Raw genomic sequence first — 16,303 nt, 5'->3', positions numbered from 1 at the left:
TTTTATTTGATGTGGCTCTTGTGCCAGTATCTCCGTTACGTTATCAGATTTGCCCTTTCTTACAACTAGGTCCAAAGGTAGCAACCCTAATATCACCAGCAGTGCCTCAGTCGGCATTATTCTATACGCGCCTTTCAGGTGCAGAAGTATACTACTCTGCAGTCAGCACACAGCCTGTGCTGCCCATACCTTTCTGGCTTTATGCATCCAACTGCTCAACCCATACTCGCAATGACAATTAGCATCACTTTTTAGTATCTTCTTACCGCACTTAGTGGCAGCTGAAAACTTCTTTGCCCAACTGTTACTATTTTGTTTTAGGATTTTAATTCCTCTCTGGCAGACAATTTCTACATGTGTGAAAGTTTCGCTTTTCGTTGATGTTGATATGAAGGTGCCTGTGTACTTCTTTTCTTTTCACAGGTTGGTCATTTATTCTGATTGTGTGGTTTCTCAATTTTGGTAATGTTCTTTTTAGTAACATATAAAGTGTTTTGTGTGCTGCTATCATTAGTTTGTTTTCTATGCACCAGCTACTTAGTCTTTCAAGAACTAACTTACTATTTTCCTCTAATTTAGTCCTTGTGTTGGCAGATATTGTAATCGCAGATTGCTGTGTAGGTGATGCACCCTCTAGTGTTTGTTATACTCTGAATCTGGTTCAGTTATGCCCCTATGCCAACATCCCAGAACTCTGGACTGCAAACAGAGCTCTCTGGGCACCTAGTGGCGATGCTTTTCATAATTTTCTTTCCAGGACATTCTAATTGCACCTGCCTGGCTGTGCAGTAATCTCATAGGCTGTTATAGTGCCACTTGGCACAGTCCATCTGTTTCAGTCTTTTCAACAGGGCACGCCACCATCAATTATCAAATGCTCCAGCTATATCAATCATTATGCCTGTAACTGTACTTTTTGTCTGTTACCTATTGTGTGTCTGTGGTCCCTCAAGGCAGCGGCATAGCAGCTTTTGCTGTACTTTGGCTAGAGCATTTACCAAACAAATTGGCTTGTAAGATTTCAATTTCCTTGGGTCTTTGCCTTCCCCTATTTTTTAGTACAGTGATATTTGAGATCATCCAGACTCTGGGCACCCATCCCTGCAAAAGGTATTTGTTTTAATAACACTATTATATATGGTACAATTTGGTCCACTAGCTGATGCAACACTTCTGCCATAGTTCTATTAGCCCTGGTGCTTTCTTCTCTTTTAATTTCATTACAGCTAGTCTCACTTCCTCCTGGACAAAAGGAATCACAACACTATTATTCACATGCTGTTTTAGTAATTCAGAGTGAAGATGCTGATGGCATCCTGTCTCTTCGATCATCATATTGTCTAGCAACAGAGTTCTGAGTAAGCATTGTACTGATATATCCCAGTTGAAAATACAGTTGGTGATAAAACCTCACTTGTTGCAAGTTTGTGTGGAAAACCCCAACATCTGTTACCATTGGGTGGGGAAAACCCCAACATCTGTTACCATTGGGTGCTTAATGTATGTTTCTCATTTTTATATTCTTATTTGGTGTAGAAATTCTTTCTATTGTTGTTTGATTGTTCAGTAGAAACTCAGCCTTTATTGTCACTGCATGGTGAGACTCCAGGGAATTTTAAACCCTCTCAATTTGCTAACAAATGTTGGGACCCACCTTGTTTTGTGCTGTCAGAAACACCTGCAATTTGTCAGCTTTGGTGTCAACTTCAAACCCAGTTCCTTGCAGTGGTCGCATCTCAAATTCTGCCTTTAAAAGTTCCCAATTTGCTTTGTGGAGATAATGGTCAGTTGTGGTTTGCAATGTGGTCACATTTTGTTGAGTCTGCTAGGGTGATATCTACATATGCTGCCCCACCCGTGTGATTTTGAAAAGTAGGCACTTCAAGAGGCCTATTCGTGACGTGAAAGTAAAGTTCTTGTACAGTGTACAGAAGGTAGAGTCCTCTTTCATCAGTTACTCTACTATCCCACAATGTTGATTTTACACCTGTGTCCATTATGAAAACGTCTTTCGTGTCGAGACAGTCTTGCTGCAGTTTTTAGCTTTTCTATATGTGGTTGTATCTCCTGGCCACATTGAAAATAGTGATTAGTTATGTGAAGTTTTATTCAGGCAGTCGTTATTTCTATTGTCACCTCATGTTTGTCACATAGTCGATATATCTCTGTCACTGTTATATCTTCATCTGGCAATACAACAGAGGCCATTGGATGACGACCTGATGATATGATCTGTGCTGTAACTGGCATGTTGGGTAATGCTCCACTTCTGGAATATGGCTCCTGTATACATAATGTGTGTAGGTTCATATCTTCTAATACTTTTCTGAGTTTTTGAATCACCTTAGCACTGCGCACATTTATCTGGCCAATTTTAATCATTTGTCTACATTTCATTGCCTTTGGGGTGCAAGTTGATTGTATGTCAATGCTGTGGGAACCTAGTGCGCACATAGCTATGGGGTCATTCTAATCTATGATCATATATAATTCAGTCATGTGCCACTACTGATTGCTTGTACACATGCTCAATATCAAGTGTTTTCTGCCTCTTCTTACAGATGATGTCAATTACGGTCTGTAGTTCCTCTGTATTTGTAGGCAAGTTGACACTGACCTGAATACGATCAGCTTCCTCTGTGAGGGGAAAATTTATGGTCCAACTGTTTGAATGAATGTGCCAAACCATGTGTGTTATTTATATGTTTAACACAAGCATTTCCTCCAATTTAGTACTCTCATTGTGTTTTCACACATTCTGTAAACAGGCCGCAGGCCCAGACATAAACTTCTTCAATTGCTCATGTCATGTCCATCACTGTTTATATCCTTTGCGTAATTCCTGTTGCCGTCTGTAGGTTCTTCTATGATGTGTGTATTTTCATAATCTCCCTCTACTGGCTGTTGTGGGTTATCACATTCTGCTACAATAATGCTTTGGACGCTGTCACACCTTGCTTTCTTTGAACTTAGCTTTTTCTGAATTTGAGAGTACTGAGAGTATGTTCTTTAAGTCTTTCCTGTCTAGAGATAGGCATGCTGTCCGTCCCTTGTTTTCCTTTCTTCGTAGCCACCTCCAGAAACTCCTCTCTATTATTCTTATTATTGGCTTTTTCATTTTTTATCTTATTATCACCCTTGTCTATATGGCAAGCCAGGTTTCCAGTTTGTTTCGCTATGTCTATTCTTGTCCTACCCTTCACACTGGACAAGAATCTTTTGGCTCTTCAAGCATCCTGCTTTCTTTTTGATAGAAGTTTTTGTTTCTTACAAAGATAATAATCCATCCTATCAATGGGCTCAGGTTTAATGATTTTCTTCATGGACAGTGTTTCATTTTCTTCAACTATGGTTACCTGTGATGCTCATTAGCACATTATTTAATGGTTCAGAATCCATATTCTGTTCTTTGAATATCCCATTCCAAGATAATTCGGTGTGTTGCACAATCTTTACCTTGTTGACTACACGATTTCTTCCTTTTTGCACATGGGATGCACACAGGAGCTTGCTTGCCATTGTTACAGTCCTTTTTCAGATAGTCAGTCTCCACAGCAGGAGCATACTGGTTTGCTTTCCTTACAGTACTTCACAATGTACTTATATATATATATATATATGTGTGTGTATGTCTGCTTGTGTCTGTATATGTGTGGATGGATATGTGTGTGTGTGCGAGTGCGTACCCGTCCTTTTTTCCCCCTAAGGTAAGTCTTTCCGCTCCCGGGACTGGAATGACTCCTTACCCTCTCCCTTAAAACTCACATCCTTTCGTCTTTCCCTCTCCTTCCCTCTTTCCTGATGAGGCAACAGTTTGTTGCGAAAGCTTGAATTTTGTGTGTATGTTTGTGTTCGTTTGTGTGTCTGTCGACCTGCCAGCACTTTCATTTGGTAAGTCACATCTACTTTGTTTTTAGATATATTTTTCCTTCGTGGAATGTTTCCTTCTATTATAACTATATATATATATATATTTTGTGGATTACCTTCAACATATAATTTACTGTCACCTTCTCCCATGGACCTATTTTAAACCTAACATTTGTTTCTTCTAAGAACTGTTTCCTACAGGTGGTTCCCTCCAGGCTCTGTTCATACAATGAATCAGTTAATTCACTTTCTGGCATGATAACTGGGACATCCTACACTATCACTTTTGGCCTCCACTTCCTGGCTGGCTCGCATATCATACTTCTATTTTGCTCCAAATTTTGTTTCAGCTTCCTGACTTCCTCTTCTGTTTCGGTTTCAATTATGACTACACTCTTTGCTGTCTTTATTCCTCTATTCTGATCTTTTTTTTCTTCAGGTAGCTTGCTTGATTTGTGTGGTCTTGATGTTTGATTTTGTGGCAGCCACCTGAGCGAGTGGAGCAGTGGCTGCCACACTAGCAAACGACCGGACCATCTTGATTTGTTTCCCTCCCTAAGCCTGGTATTAACTTTTCTAGGCATTCTTTGTGCCCAGTCAGTTTTGTGTGTCATCTTTCTCAATGAGTGGGTACTTTTGTGGCAGTAACCTTTGTGGTTACGCCGAGCTCCTCATCAATGTATTGTATTATGTCTTCAAAAATGTATTGTATTATGTCTTCAAGTTCGTCTAACTCTACATTACTTGTTTCTGAGTGTTCAGAAGTTTCATACTATGTGGACGAGATGCCTTGCCCTTGCTTTATTGGTACTCACATAACCATACAGATGCTGTTGTTGCTGATGCCTCTGTTGTCTCCACAGACACTGATGTCACACGCCTGCTCTGTCACTGAAGTCGATGTTCCTGATAGCCGGTGATGTGACACGTGAAGCCGGTGCTGCTGTCAATGTAAACTATGTCTCATTTGGCCCGAACACTGACACTTTGCAATCCAGTACAGCACAACACGGCCCTGGCCACGGAGAATGACTGTTACATCCAGGTGAATACAAGAAGAGCATTTACACATCTCTTATTATCATAGTAACATCCGCATGGATCACACTCACACACAGCAGTATTGATCCTGTTACACACACTAACTAATTGAATACGAATGTTAGTGGATTGCATCATTTTCCACCACAAATATGTAATACAGAAAGGTAAAAATATGTACAGTGTGTGTGTGTTTGTAAGCTCCATTTTCCATTTGTGTAGAGGGATCAACTTTCAAAATAGGCTGAGTTGAATCAAAAGAAGAAGTTGTAACAGTGGCCCTATAGATCTTCTTGGCCTCATTATACAGGATGCGCTTTGTTGCTTTGAGCGCATATATCTTCTTTTCTTCAGGACAGACGCTGCAGTCTAGTTCGGGCAGGGTGATTCGCAGAGCAGTTTACACACTGCAGAGGAAATGAGCAAACGACACCATTATGTGTAACCTTACCACACTTGCTGTTAGTGTCCTCTCACTTTCAACAGAGAGTAGTGTGCCCAAAGCAGTGACATTAAAAACAGCACACCGAGATGGGGAAATAAGGCCACACATTTAAGCAAGGGAAACCTGCCTCGATATGTTCTGGAAGTATTGTGCTACTGAATGTACGGATAAAGGAATCCGATCTGACTAGTTCGCCATCTACCAATTTCATTGTATTTTGTGTTTCCGTGACACCTTCCTGATCCCTTCATCTTGCAGTTCCTCTCTGAGAAGATTTACAAGATCTGTGCACAATGCATTACCTTCGCTGTAGTTGAAGGCGTTGCGTAGCTCCATTTCAACTCGCGTAGCTCCATTTCAACTCGCGTAGCTCATTCCAACTGCATATTCGCTGAGGTGTTTAGCGTTCTGGAGGCTCATTGCTTGTTGGCAACTAGATGTTTCAACTGATGGTGCCCCAATGCACAACTGCTTTACAGAGATTAAACTGTCAGCTATACACTCTAAACCATTTAGAATGTAGAAAGGTGAAACTTTCTCCAATCCTGCCCTCTTTCCATTTAATTATTAGAAACACATGCTGTCTAGTAGCACATGTTACATTCCTAGAAACATAAGTATTTGTCACAAGTCCTCTTGTTGCAACGGGCATCGATACTCACCAGCAGTACAATCATTCTGCTGGGAGTTGAAAAGAATAAGTTTGAGGGTTCCATCTCAACAGCCACGTCTCATGCACCCCACATTGAGATTAAGTTTTTTTATAGAGGTTTTTACCATACTCACGGTCCAGGCAGTTACGCAAAGATCCCCATTCCCTGTGACAAACTATGTTCCACTGTCATAGAGCATAGTGATTACTGAAATGTGTCCAGGTCTTACGGGAGATGTATGGCAGTGCTCACTATTTCCCAGCTTGAGAAACCTGGGATTGCCAAGCCTGTACCCTGAAAATGAATGCTGAGCTCCCTGAGGTGCTCCCCATTTAGAATGACCTGAGGGGCCATATGTTGCTCGATCAAAAATACTGTGAACATGATGACCATTATTCTCCCTGACACTTGACTAACAGTGGACTTCTGAATGGCCCTTGAAGGAAAATGGCTCTGCTCCAAGCAGATGTGGTAGCTCATGCTGCCTCAGTTCTTTCAGCAATGGGCAACACCCTGTATGTGTTATCAACATCCTGTATGTGTTATTAAGTTTCTCGGGTCAGCTGCATCTACATCAACCATATATCATACATACATCAGCACATCTACATTTGCCCTGTACATAACGATTTACAGCCCTGTCTCTGTCCAACATTTGACATTCACTTTGTAAAATACTTCAGTAGGTATAGAAATTAAATGATACTAAAATATGAATTACGTTCTGGGTCTGTTGATAACGGTTAACAACTTGAGAAATGATGCATTTTAAGCTGATGTTTTCTCAGGATCTCTATTGAACAGAGGTATTACTCCTGAATATTTTTGGAGATTTGCTTATCCTCATGTCCACATCATTTTATTTATCACATAGCAATAGAAGTAAGAATATAAACTTGTGGCACACTTAAAGATTTACATTGCCACCTGTACATAAAAACCGGACAAGTGTGAGCAGGACTCACACTCTGAAGGTCTGTACGCACTTAACTGTGTATGACATATGGTTCATCTATAGGTTTTGATGAGTGAGATTGCAAGTATCAAAATGTGTCACATAAATGGCCACATCTTTTTATTGCACTGATTTAGAAGCTCACGTTTTACACCATAGACGTTGGTATTTCTCATATATTTCAACTTGCTATCTCTATCCATTCCTGACAAAATGGAGAGACAGATGGACCACAAAGTGATCCTATAAGTGTTCTGTTTGTACCAATTAAGGTACAGAACTCTAAAAATGAGCCACAACAGATGTATGGTTATATCATAATGTCATACACACAGATAATTTTACTCGTGATTACCCATGAACTCCTGTTACGTCATCTGTAGCATGAACTCTGCCTTGTGCATTTACAAGACAACCATCAGAATTAAAAGGTAAAAGAAATGTTTGTTTCACTGCACCAATCTGTGAGGTTTGGGTTAAATCAATTGCAGTAACAGGATATGGATTTGATGAAAGCTCTGCTGAACAGAGTTCTCTGCATCCAAATTCATCCAAAAGAAGACCCTGGAAACCAATAAGGAAACATAAGAAACTCCATAAAACATCAAATTACAAAAGAGAATATTTACTAAAGAAACACATTCAACTTAAAAAAGGATGCAAACAAATTTATCAGTAACTATATCAAGATAGTATATAGAAAATAAAAAGCACCAGAGTTCGAAACCATTCAACAGCAACATGCAAACAGAAAACTGGCTTTATGACAGAAACACATGAAGTGAGAAACTATGCTACAGCTACACACTGAATAAAAGGATGAAATTCGGACAATGACTAAGAAGGCAGTATGGATGAAAAAGACATCTAGTCAATAGTAGTTATCGAGATCAAAGTGCAAGGAGGTAAAGGAAAAACCTCACTCACTCACACACTCACTCACTCTCTCTCTCTCAAGCAGGTCCACTTTACATATTCTCATTAGCATGTCTTTAACACCCAATCACACTGTATAAAGCAAATGAAATGTGACTAGATTAACACTTGCACAGTTGTCACAGATTCAAATTAGAAACTGAAAAATAGAGAATACTTCCTTACAAAGGACATCGGAGTCTTGTGAAGTTTTTTATCATCCTTCACATGACAGGATATACTTACAGCACATTGCTCTCCAAGCTGTTTGTGTAACTGTTTGAACTCGTGCTACTACCTGTCCTCCAAATAAATCTTTGTTCTTGTCCTGAGGCTGAATACATCCTGTTGCAGTTTCCCTTGCAGTACAAAGTGTTTAATACAAGACTTCTATGCAGCACAGTCAGATGCTCAAACTGCACTGTCACAGAAGATGACTCCTTAATCTTGGATAAATTCAGTTCAGGCCCAAATGTGTGTTTCATTTCAAGAGCAATCCATCTGAGCAATATTTACATGGCTCAGACATAATGCACAACACGACCTCTGCATCTTTTATGAAAATTTTGAAATACAAAAACTGTGTACTACAACATATCAAAATTAGAATAATGTCAATAATACCCAATAACAATGAACATTCAGCATAAGAATTTGCTTCATTTCACAAATATTCGTAATCAGTGAGGACTAGGGTGCTGACCAAGTGCCAACACTTTAAGATTTGACCTTACACTTCCTGTAATAAAAAACCCTAAAACAGAAAACCCAAACAGGAATGAACAGCATGTAAGACACTATTTAACAAATTTGTTAAAAGAATCTCTCAGTGTCCTTCCGACAGCTGCTTTCGTTTCGCATAATTTCTGTTCGTCAGCGGAGCAGTGACTACGTTTAAAACAACTGTGCAAAATTCTCTGCTTTCACAGCAACTTCCTAATTTGTTTGTTGTACCAAGGTGGATCCTTTCCCTCCCCTATATTTTTGTTAGGCACATACTTCTCTAGCACATGGTGGGCAACACCTTTAAATTACGACCAAAGATGCTCAATATCTTTGTGTCCCGCGGTGAATGCTTGGAGCCGACTATGGAGATATTCATTAATGACACTTATTTGCTTCCCCAAACAAGAAAACTCTACGCTGTTTCTTTGGTTTTTTTTGCAACTTCCACTGACATAGAAGCCACAACGACATTATGGTCGCTAATACTTTCTTCTAGATTAACTTCCTCAAAAAGATCAGGTCTGTTTGTAGTCAATATATCTAATATGTTCCCATCTCGAGTTGGTTTTCTAGCCAATTGCTCAAGGTTGTATGTTGAGAGCGCTCCTAGAATAACTTTGCACGAATCTTTGCTTCTGCCCCCTGTGATAAACGTGTGATTTCCCCAGTCAATGGATGCCAGATTAAAGTCTCCACCTATAACTAAAGGATAATTTGGATATTTACTTCCTATGTACTCAAGACTCTCCCTGAAACATTCTGTGAGTTGTGAGCAATCAGTGAGTAATTACATAATCTGTAGACAAAGCTGAAGTCTTTTTCTCTGGGCCAACCCTTTCATTGCCAGCTGCAGGAGCTAAGATCCACTAAATATTCCAATGGCTATAAAAGTATAAAATGGTAAAAAAAAAGGAATGAAAATTAAAATTTAATATCTTGCCTGACACTGACTGCATTAAAAAAAAGTCTATATTTTTAAAAGCACATTTTTTGTTGACAAGTATAGTTTTTTTATTTGGAGAGTACGGTACTGAAAACAACAGAAAAAGTCCAGATAAAGAATAAGTTCTAAACTGATGTTAACTTGATCAAGAAACAGTTGTAATTACATACATGAAAAACAATGACATGGAATCCCTCAAGTGCAAGATAGCAAGAAGCCAATGACATTTATGGCATTTGACGCCCCACATATTGTCTACCATGCAACCACAATATTGGCTGCAAATGGTGACAGGGGGCGGGACTAGACATCTCCAACAGTGAGAACAGCATGAGGCCATGGAGTGTAGTTTAACTGCTTAGTTGATGAGTAACTCATGAAAGTGCTACAGTGCTTGGGGTGTCGATACAAAGCAGAGCAATGGCAATGACAAACAAAGCAAACATTTCATTATATGTACAACAAAATTTGCCGAAGTTGACATTTTGTAAGAAAGGAACCCAAGGAATTGAACAGAGTGAGAAAGAAGTTGCAGATGAAATATTAGTGTTTCTGTAAGATGAGTCAGTGGAATGTGTGGTATCGTTACACGCTTGTCAGTGCAGACAATGTACATGAGGAGTACAATGATGACAATATGTGCTTAACAAGTGAAAGTGATATTGAAACAGGTTTCAAGCCATGTAGTTCATCATCTTCATCAGACAGGAAGCCACAAAGCCAGTTTCCAGCAAAACATAGCAAAGGACAATCGTCGTCCAAGGAGTGAAAACAATTATGAACAGATTTAAAATAAGTCCGCAGCTATATGATCATACACTGCATAAGGAAAACTACAGATATTCAAGGAAAAACAAGGCACACTTGTTACCGAAACTTGTGTTTGCGTGTTTCAAGGATTTTGATATAATTTACAGGATGGGTACGAAAGTGATGTACGATGTTAAGCACATCAAATTGCGATAGACAGAGATTACAGTGATTTCAAGGTACGTAGTGGATGGTTGCACAACTTCAAACAGTGCTACAGAATTGAAAGACAAAGCAATTTCAAATAAAGTGTCAAGTTGACGATGCACAGCAAACTGCAGAAACTTTGTAAACAAGATAAACAAACTTATCCCATCGTTTAGTAATGAATTTGTTTTCAACTCCGACCAATTGAGATTTGAAGAGGAAATACGTATGAAAGGAACTCTGAAAATTAGAGGTACCAAGAGAGTTGGATCAACATCAATGCCTTTATGGATTCATATTCAATTATGCCAATTCTTAATCTGGATGGTAAATTGGGTAGAAAGTTATTTATTGTGTTCTGAGAAGTTGGAGGCTCTGCCCCCTATGACTTTTCTTCATGCGTGTGACCTTGCAAGGGCAGTAGGGAATACTTATGTCACAGCAAGCTAGATTGGGATAATGGGCGTAAGAGAACTACAACTGTGGTATGAGCACTGCTTTTGGCCAACAGCTGGTCAAAGGAACTTTGTTTTGCATGATTTCTGGTCCGTGTATAAAAATCTTATGCCTTTAGAGCAAACTACCATCCTGAAAAGTGTGTGACATTGCTATTCATACCACCTGGAACCACTGGACAAACTCAGCCTCTGGATGTTTATTTTTTCCCATGCCAATACAACATATTATCACACTATCTGCAGATACGCCTTAAAGGATAATCAGTTTCACAATAACCAGCATACACACATCGCATTAGGTTGCATGCCACCACATTTCAATAGTGTGTTGTTACACCAGTATGCTTCTATATGCATTCTTTAAGAGTGGATTCCTAGCTGAACATCCTGCATGATTTGTAACTTCAGAGGAGTTCGCCTCCGATCTTGATGGTGCAAAGCCTTGTGACCACTGTGGTGTGCCTTTTCTCATTCGGTGTCCATGGTGCAAGTTAATGGTTTGTTTTAAACACTTATTGGATGTCGACGATGTCCATTCTGTGAAGTGTAATACATACATCTCATCTCTGCACCTCTCGGACACTCATTTTCTGTCGACCTCCTTGTGCACATGCTCAGTCATTAGTAGCTAACATTTTTCGTGTCAAATGAGCCTTGCTAAAGAATGAACTTATAAACTCACACTCATAGGGTTCCTTGTGAGGAACTGTGAACATAATCACCCATTACAAGTAGGGAGACAACTTATTAGGCAGGACAGCTCTAATCCTAGGTGAAAATCACCACCATGAACACACATGTGACTGACTGGAAATAGGAAACAAGTTGAACATGATAGCATCTTTCAAGAACCTGAATATGCAATATTTTTAAAAAGCTTATGTAACTAGACCAACCTTGAAAAAAAATCTGAATTATGACTACTATTATCTCTCATACAGAAAAAACAAACCTTACACAAAACCAACAAAGATATTTGATTGTGAGTTCTCCTCTCACTGGCTCTCTCCTGAGCTGACTTATCCAAAATTTGATCAGAAATGTAGAAAACTTAAGTATAACTTCTAATGTTTGTGTGTATTTTTATATGCTACACAGCCTACCTGAATTATTCAACACAGAAATATTTCAGATACATAAGACAATAATTAGTTTTAAAAAGTATTACATGACTGTGAAACCAACCCATGAGAAGTTAGTTAATAACTACTTCATAGTTTACATTTACCTGCAAGTATAGACCAACATGAAATGGATAATGTACATTAGGAATCACCAGGCGTGAACATACTCTTTCACTGGCACTGAGGAATTGTGCCAAAAAGTATATGAACTGCAAAAAATACAAGAAACATTTTTAGAGATAGAACAGGAACAAAGAGTTATACTTCTTAGCTTAGCAATGAATTTACTTGCTAACTCTAATGCTGCAAACAAGCACACCTAAAGCCTCTTACTGGAACAGCATTTTCAAAAGCTTACTCATGGTTAATTCACATATGCTACAGCTGAAAAATTTATATATATGAGTGTGATTCAATAAATAAGGTAACAAGGGCACACATGGATATATAAACACCTCACGCAAATTGAACATGCCTTGACAGAAGAGTGAATCAGAGCTTTCAAATACCACCAGTGGATGGAGATAGCTGAGCTATTGCACTTCATAATACAGTTTTTCTAGATAGGGGCTTGGACTTGTACATGGTTGGCGACTGAAGTGCGAAGTGTAATACGATTTCTGCATTTAATGAAAATGTTCTCAGCTATAATTCATTGCCAACAAATGATGTTTACAGAGTGAGTGTAATGCTACAAAAAAAAAAAAAAAAAAAAAAAAAAAAAAAAAAGGCATGGTTTTGGTTCCAAGAATTTGATAAAGCCGGAACAGTGTGCAAGATGAGAAAAAGTCAAAGGTGGCCAAGCACATCCACCTATGAAGACATGTGCTGTGTAGAAGGGTTCATTCAAGTCTATCATTGCATTTGTGTAAGGCAAATTGCACACTTCATGCACAACAAATTGGAATACCATGTACGTCAATATATTTTGGATAAATGGCAGCATCAATCGTACAGATTGAAATCCTTTTTTTACAGATTGATTTCAGTCACTGTGTGACGACCATCTTCAGTGCAGACTATTCGAACCTTATAGGCCCATATAATAATAATAATAATAATAATAATAATAATAATAATAATCTGTAAAATAAAGGACTTAAATCTTTATGACCAATGCTGCCATTTATACAACTTTTATTGACAATAATGCGGGTGTGATGCACACAGTTCCCAATGGAATTAGACATCAATACCATGCAGCTGTTTTCACTGGGTACTGTAGAAACTCTCAGACAAGAATATAGGCAAGTGAATGGGGTTGTTTCTCCAGTGCCTAATATGGTATCAGGCAGAGTGGTTTTCTCCTCGCACCATAACTTCAAAGGGGGTGGAACATGGGTGCATCATATGATGTCTGACAAAGAAAGCTCAATGTAACGGACACTCCTTCCCCAGGTGTGGCTTAAATTCAAAGAAATAGCATTTATGGCAGTTGAGAGATTTATACCAAATAAATTAATAACAGATAGTACTGATCTCCTACAGTACACAAAATACTGTTGCAAAAGCAGTAGAAAAGGCATGCTAAATGTATAAGAATGCAAAATCTCTAAGACTAGCAATATTTTACTTAAGTTCAAAACTTAGTGCGGACTTCAATGTTAGATGGTTTTAATAGTTTGCATGACAAAACTCTGTCTCAAAATTTGACAAAAAAGCAATTGTAATGTTAGCAATGACAGTGCCACTAAGGAGGAAATAATAAACACAGTTTTCTAAAATGCCTTCCCCAAGAAGATGAAGTAAATATTCCAGAATTCGAATCAAGAACACTGCCTACACGAGTAGCTTAGAAGTAGAAGCAGATTTACTTCACACGGCAAAGCAGCTTCAATCACTTAATAAAGGCAAGTCTTCCTGTCGAGACAGTATACCAATTAGAATCATTTCACAGTATGCTGATACAATAGCTTCATACTTAACAATCCTATGAAAATGCTCACGTACAGAGAGATCTGAATTTAAAGACTGGAAAGTTGCACAGTCTTCAGACCAATACACAAGAAAGGAAATAGAAGTAATATGCTGAACTACAAACCCACATAACCGACATCAATAATTTGCAGCAGGATTTTGGAACAATACTGTGTTCATGCATTATGAATTACCTCGAAGAAAATGATCTAGTCACTGTGTCATCTGAACAAGACACTGCTAGGACAAAAGCACCACAGGCGCAAAGAGAGAGAAGCCTACTCGGAAGACAGAAGAGCAGCTCTCACACCCAGTTGGTTATAGATCATTGGCCAGGGCTGACAGACAGGGAACATCATTAGTGAACTCTTAGAAGTGATCAGACAGTTTGCTATGTGCTGTGAAGTTCACTTATGATTATTTGCACTTAGCCATTGAGGGCCTTTTTTGCATTATACTACATGCAGTGTTGCAGACCTCAATATCTGAAAAGTCACAAAGATATTACAAGGCTTAGCACAGAAATGCAAGTTCTGTTGTGAATGTGCACAATATTAGAGTAACTATATGATCAGGGACACAATCACGCAGAATGTGTCAGACAATAGGATCAGAGAACAGATTCTGAAACATTCTGATCCTCCTCTTGAGCAGATATTGCAGATCATTGATTATCAAGACTCTTGTGATTTTACTGTAGACAGTTTTCAGCATTCTGGTAACATTTGTGCTGTACAACAGAAAGGTGGAAACAGCTCTAGTGCAACGCAGTCCCGTAAACGGTCACATTTAACGGCACACAAACAGACTTGCAGACAGAATGCTGTAATGCGTCAACAGCTGAAGCACAAGCAGTGCTTCACTCACCAACAGCATGGTACAAAATCTCGCCCCCGATGCTGTACAGCACATAAACATGAACATTGCCAGTCACACCAAGCCACTTGCTACTCCTGCCACCGAACTGGACATGTCCAAAGTGTTTGCTTTAAAACACAAAAATGTGAAATAATTGCACCCTCCTATGCAGCAAGTGCACGTTGTACATTCCAAACAGGTTGCTCCCACAGGGGCAATCGTGTGCTGTTATTCAGACAACTAGTTCCCCTGTGCAATATCTCTCTAATAAATTGTATGTACCTTTAGTGATTGCAGGCCATACAGTAAAACTTCAATTAGATGCAGGTGCATCAGTGTCCTTGTTAAACTATGAAACTTATGAACTGTTAGGCCAATCAAAACTGTTTCATGCTACAAATACGCTTACAGCATACAACAGCCAAAACATTCCAGTGGTAGGAACACTTAACATTGCGGCCATGTATCAGAATCTGCAGAATACGGTTTCCTTCCAAGTGCTATGAAGTAGACACCAGTTAATATTTTTGGCCACTACTTGTTCGACTTGTTTGGTCAAAACATTGTGGCCAATATGCTAGCTGTGTCTCATTTTAGTCCAATCGACAGTGTTGCCAATTTTCACAACTTGTGTGCTCCTGGCACAGGTAAGGCCAATAACTTTGTAGCACACGTTATGCTTAAAGACAACGTGCAACCGCACTTTTTCAAAGCACGTGCAGTGCCTACTGCACTTTGTGAACAGGTTGCAAAAGAACTGGCTCACTGGCAAGAAAATGGCACAATTGCACCAATCTCTGCAAGTCAGTGGTCTTCCCCAGTAGTTTATGTTCACAAACCATCAGGAAAAATGAGGATTTGTGCTGATTTCAAAGCTACTGTCGTTCCTCAGACAGTTGTGGATACTTATCCATTGCCTCGCACTGATGAACTCATGGATTGCTTAGGTGCAGGCCACTATTTTTCAAAAATTGACTTTTGTGATGCTTACATTTAGATTCCTCTTGGTGAATCTTTGCAAAATGCGTTTATCATCAATAACTTCTCAAGTTTTTCGTTTGCCTTTCGGTAGTGCATCAGCACTTGCAATTTTCCAACACTACCTAGAACAGCTAACTACTTTTGTACCTTCATGTACGAACTACCTGGATGATATTGTAGTTGCTGGCTGCATAGCAGAAGAATATCTTGCCAACTTGCACCCTTTACTTCTTTTTTTGTCCGAGGCTGGACTCAAGTGCAATAAAGAAAAGTGTGTGTTTTTCCAGACAGAAATAGAATATTTAGGTCATATTATCAATTATCTAGGTGTTCATCCAACACAGGCACATTTGCAAGCAACACGTGATCCCAAACCACCTCAAAATTTCAAAGAATTGCAATCTGTTTTAGGCAAGCTGAATTATTAGATTCGCTTCATCCCTAAGGAAGCCCATATAGC

General features: G+C 39.1%; 1 protein-coding gene across 3 annotated transcripts in view; it reads right to left on the bottom strand.

Moving 5' to 3' along the window:
- The window catches only part of LOC126184675 (guanine nucleotide exchange factor C9orf72-like), a 108,985-nt gene that overhangs the window by 32,191 nt on the left and 60,491 nt on the right, over window positions 1-16,303 (bottom strand). For all 3 annotated transcript variants that reach the window (XR_007536860.1, XM_049927162.1, XM_049927161.1), the window contains 2 exons: window positions 12,192-12,296; window positions 7,320-7,528 (listed from right to left, as the gene is read on the bottom strand). Coding sequence is in view for 2 of the 3 variants with exons in the window: in XM_049927162.1 (XP_049783119.1) it covers window positions 7,320-7,528; window positions 12,192-12,296 (314 nt within the window). In the remaining variant the exon portion in view is untranslated. The remainder of the gene's footprint in view (window positions 1-7,319; window positions 7,529-12,191; window positions 12,297-16,303) is intronic.

This window comes from Schistocerca cancellata, chromosome 4 (genome assembly GCF_023864275.1).
Source record: "Schistocerca cancellata isolate TAMUIC-IGC-003103 chromosome 4, iqSchCanc2.1, whole genome shotgun sequence".
NCBI classification, from domain to species: domain Eukaryota; kingdom Metazoa; phylum Arthropoda; class Insecta; order Orthoptera; family Acrididae; genus Schistocerca; species Schistocerca cancellata.
The sequence above is the reverse complement of the archived record's forward strand: the minus strand, read 5'-3'. Positions and strand labels throughout refer to the sequence as shown.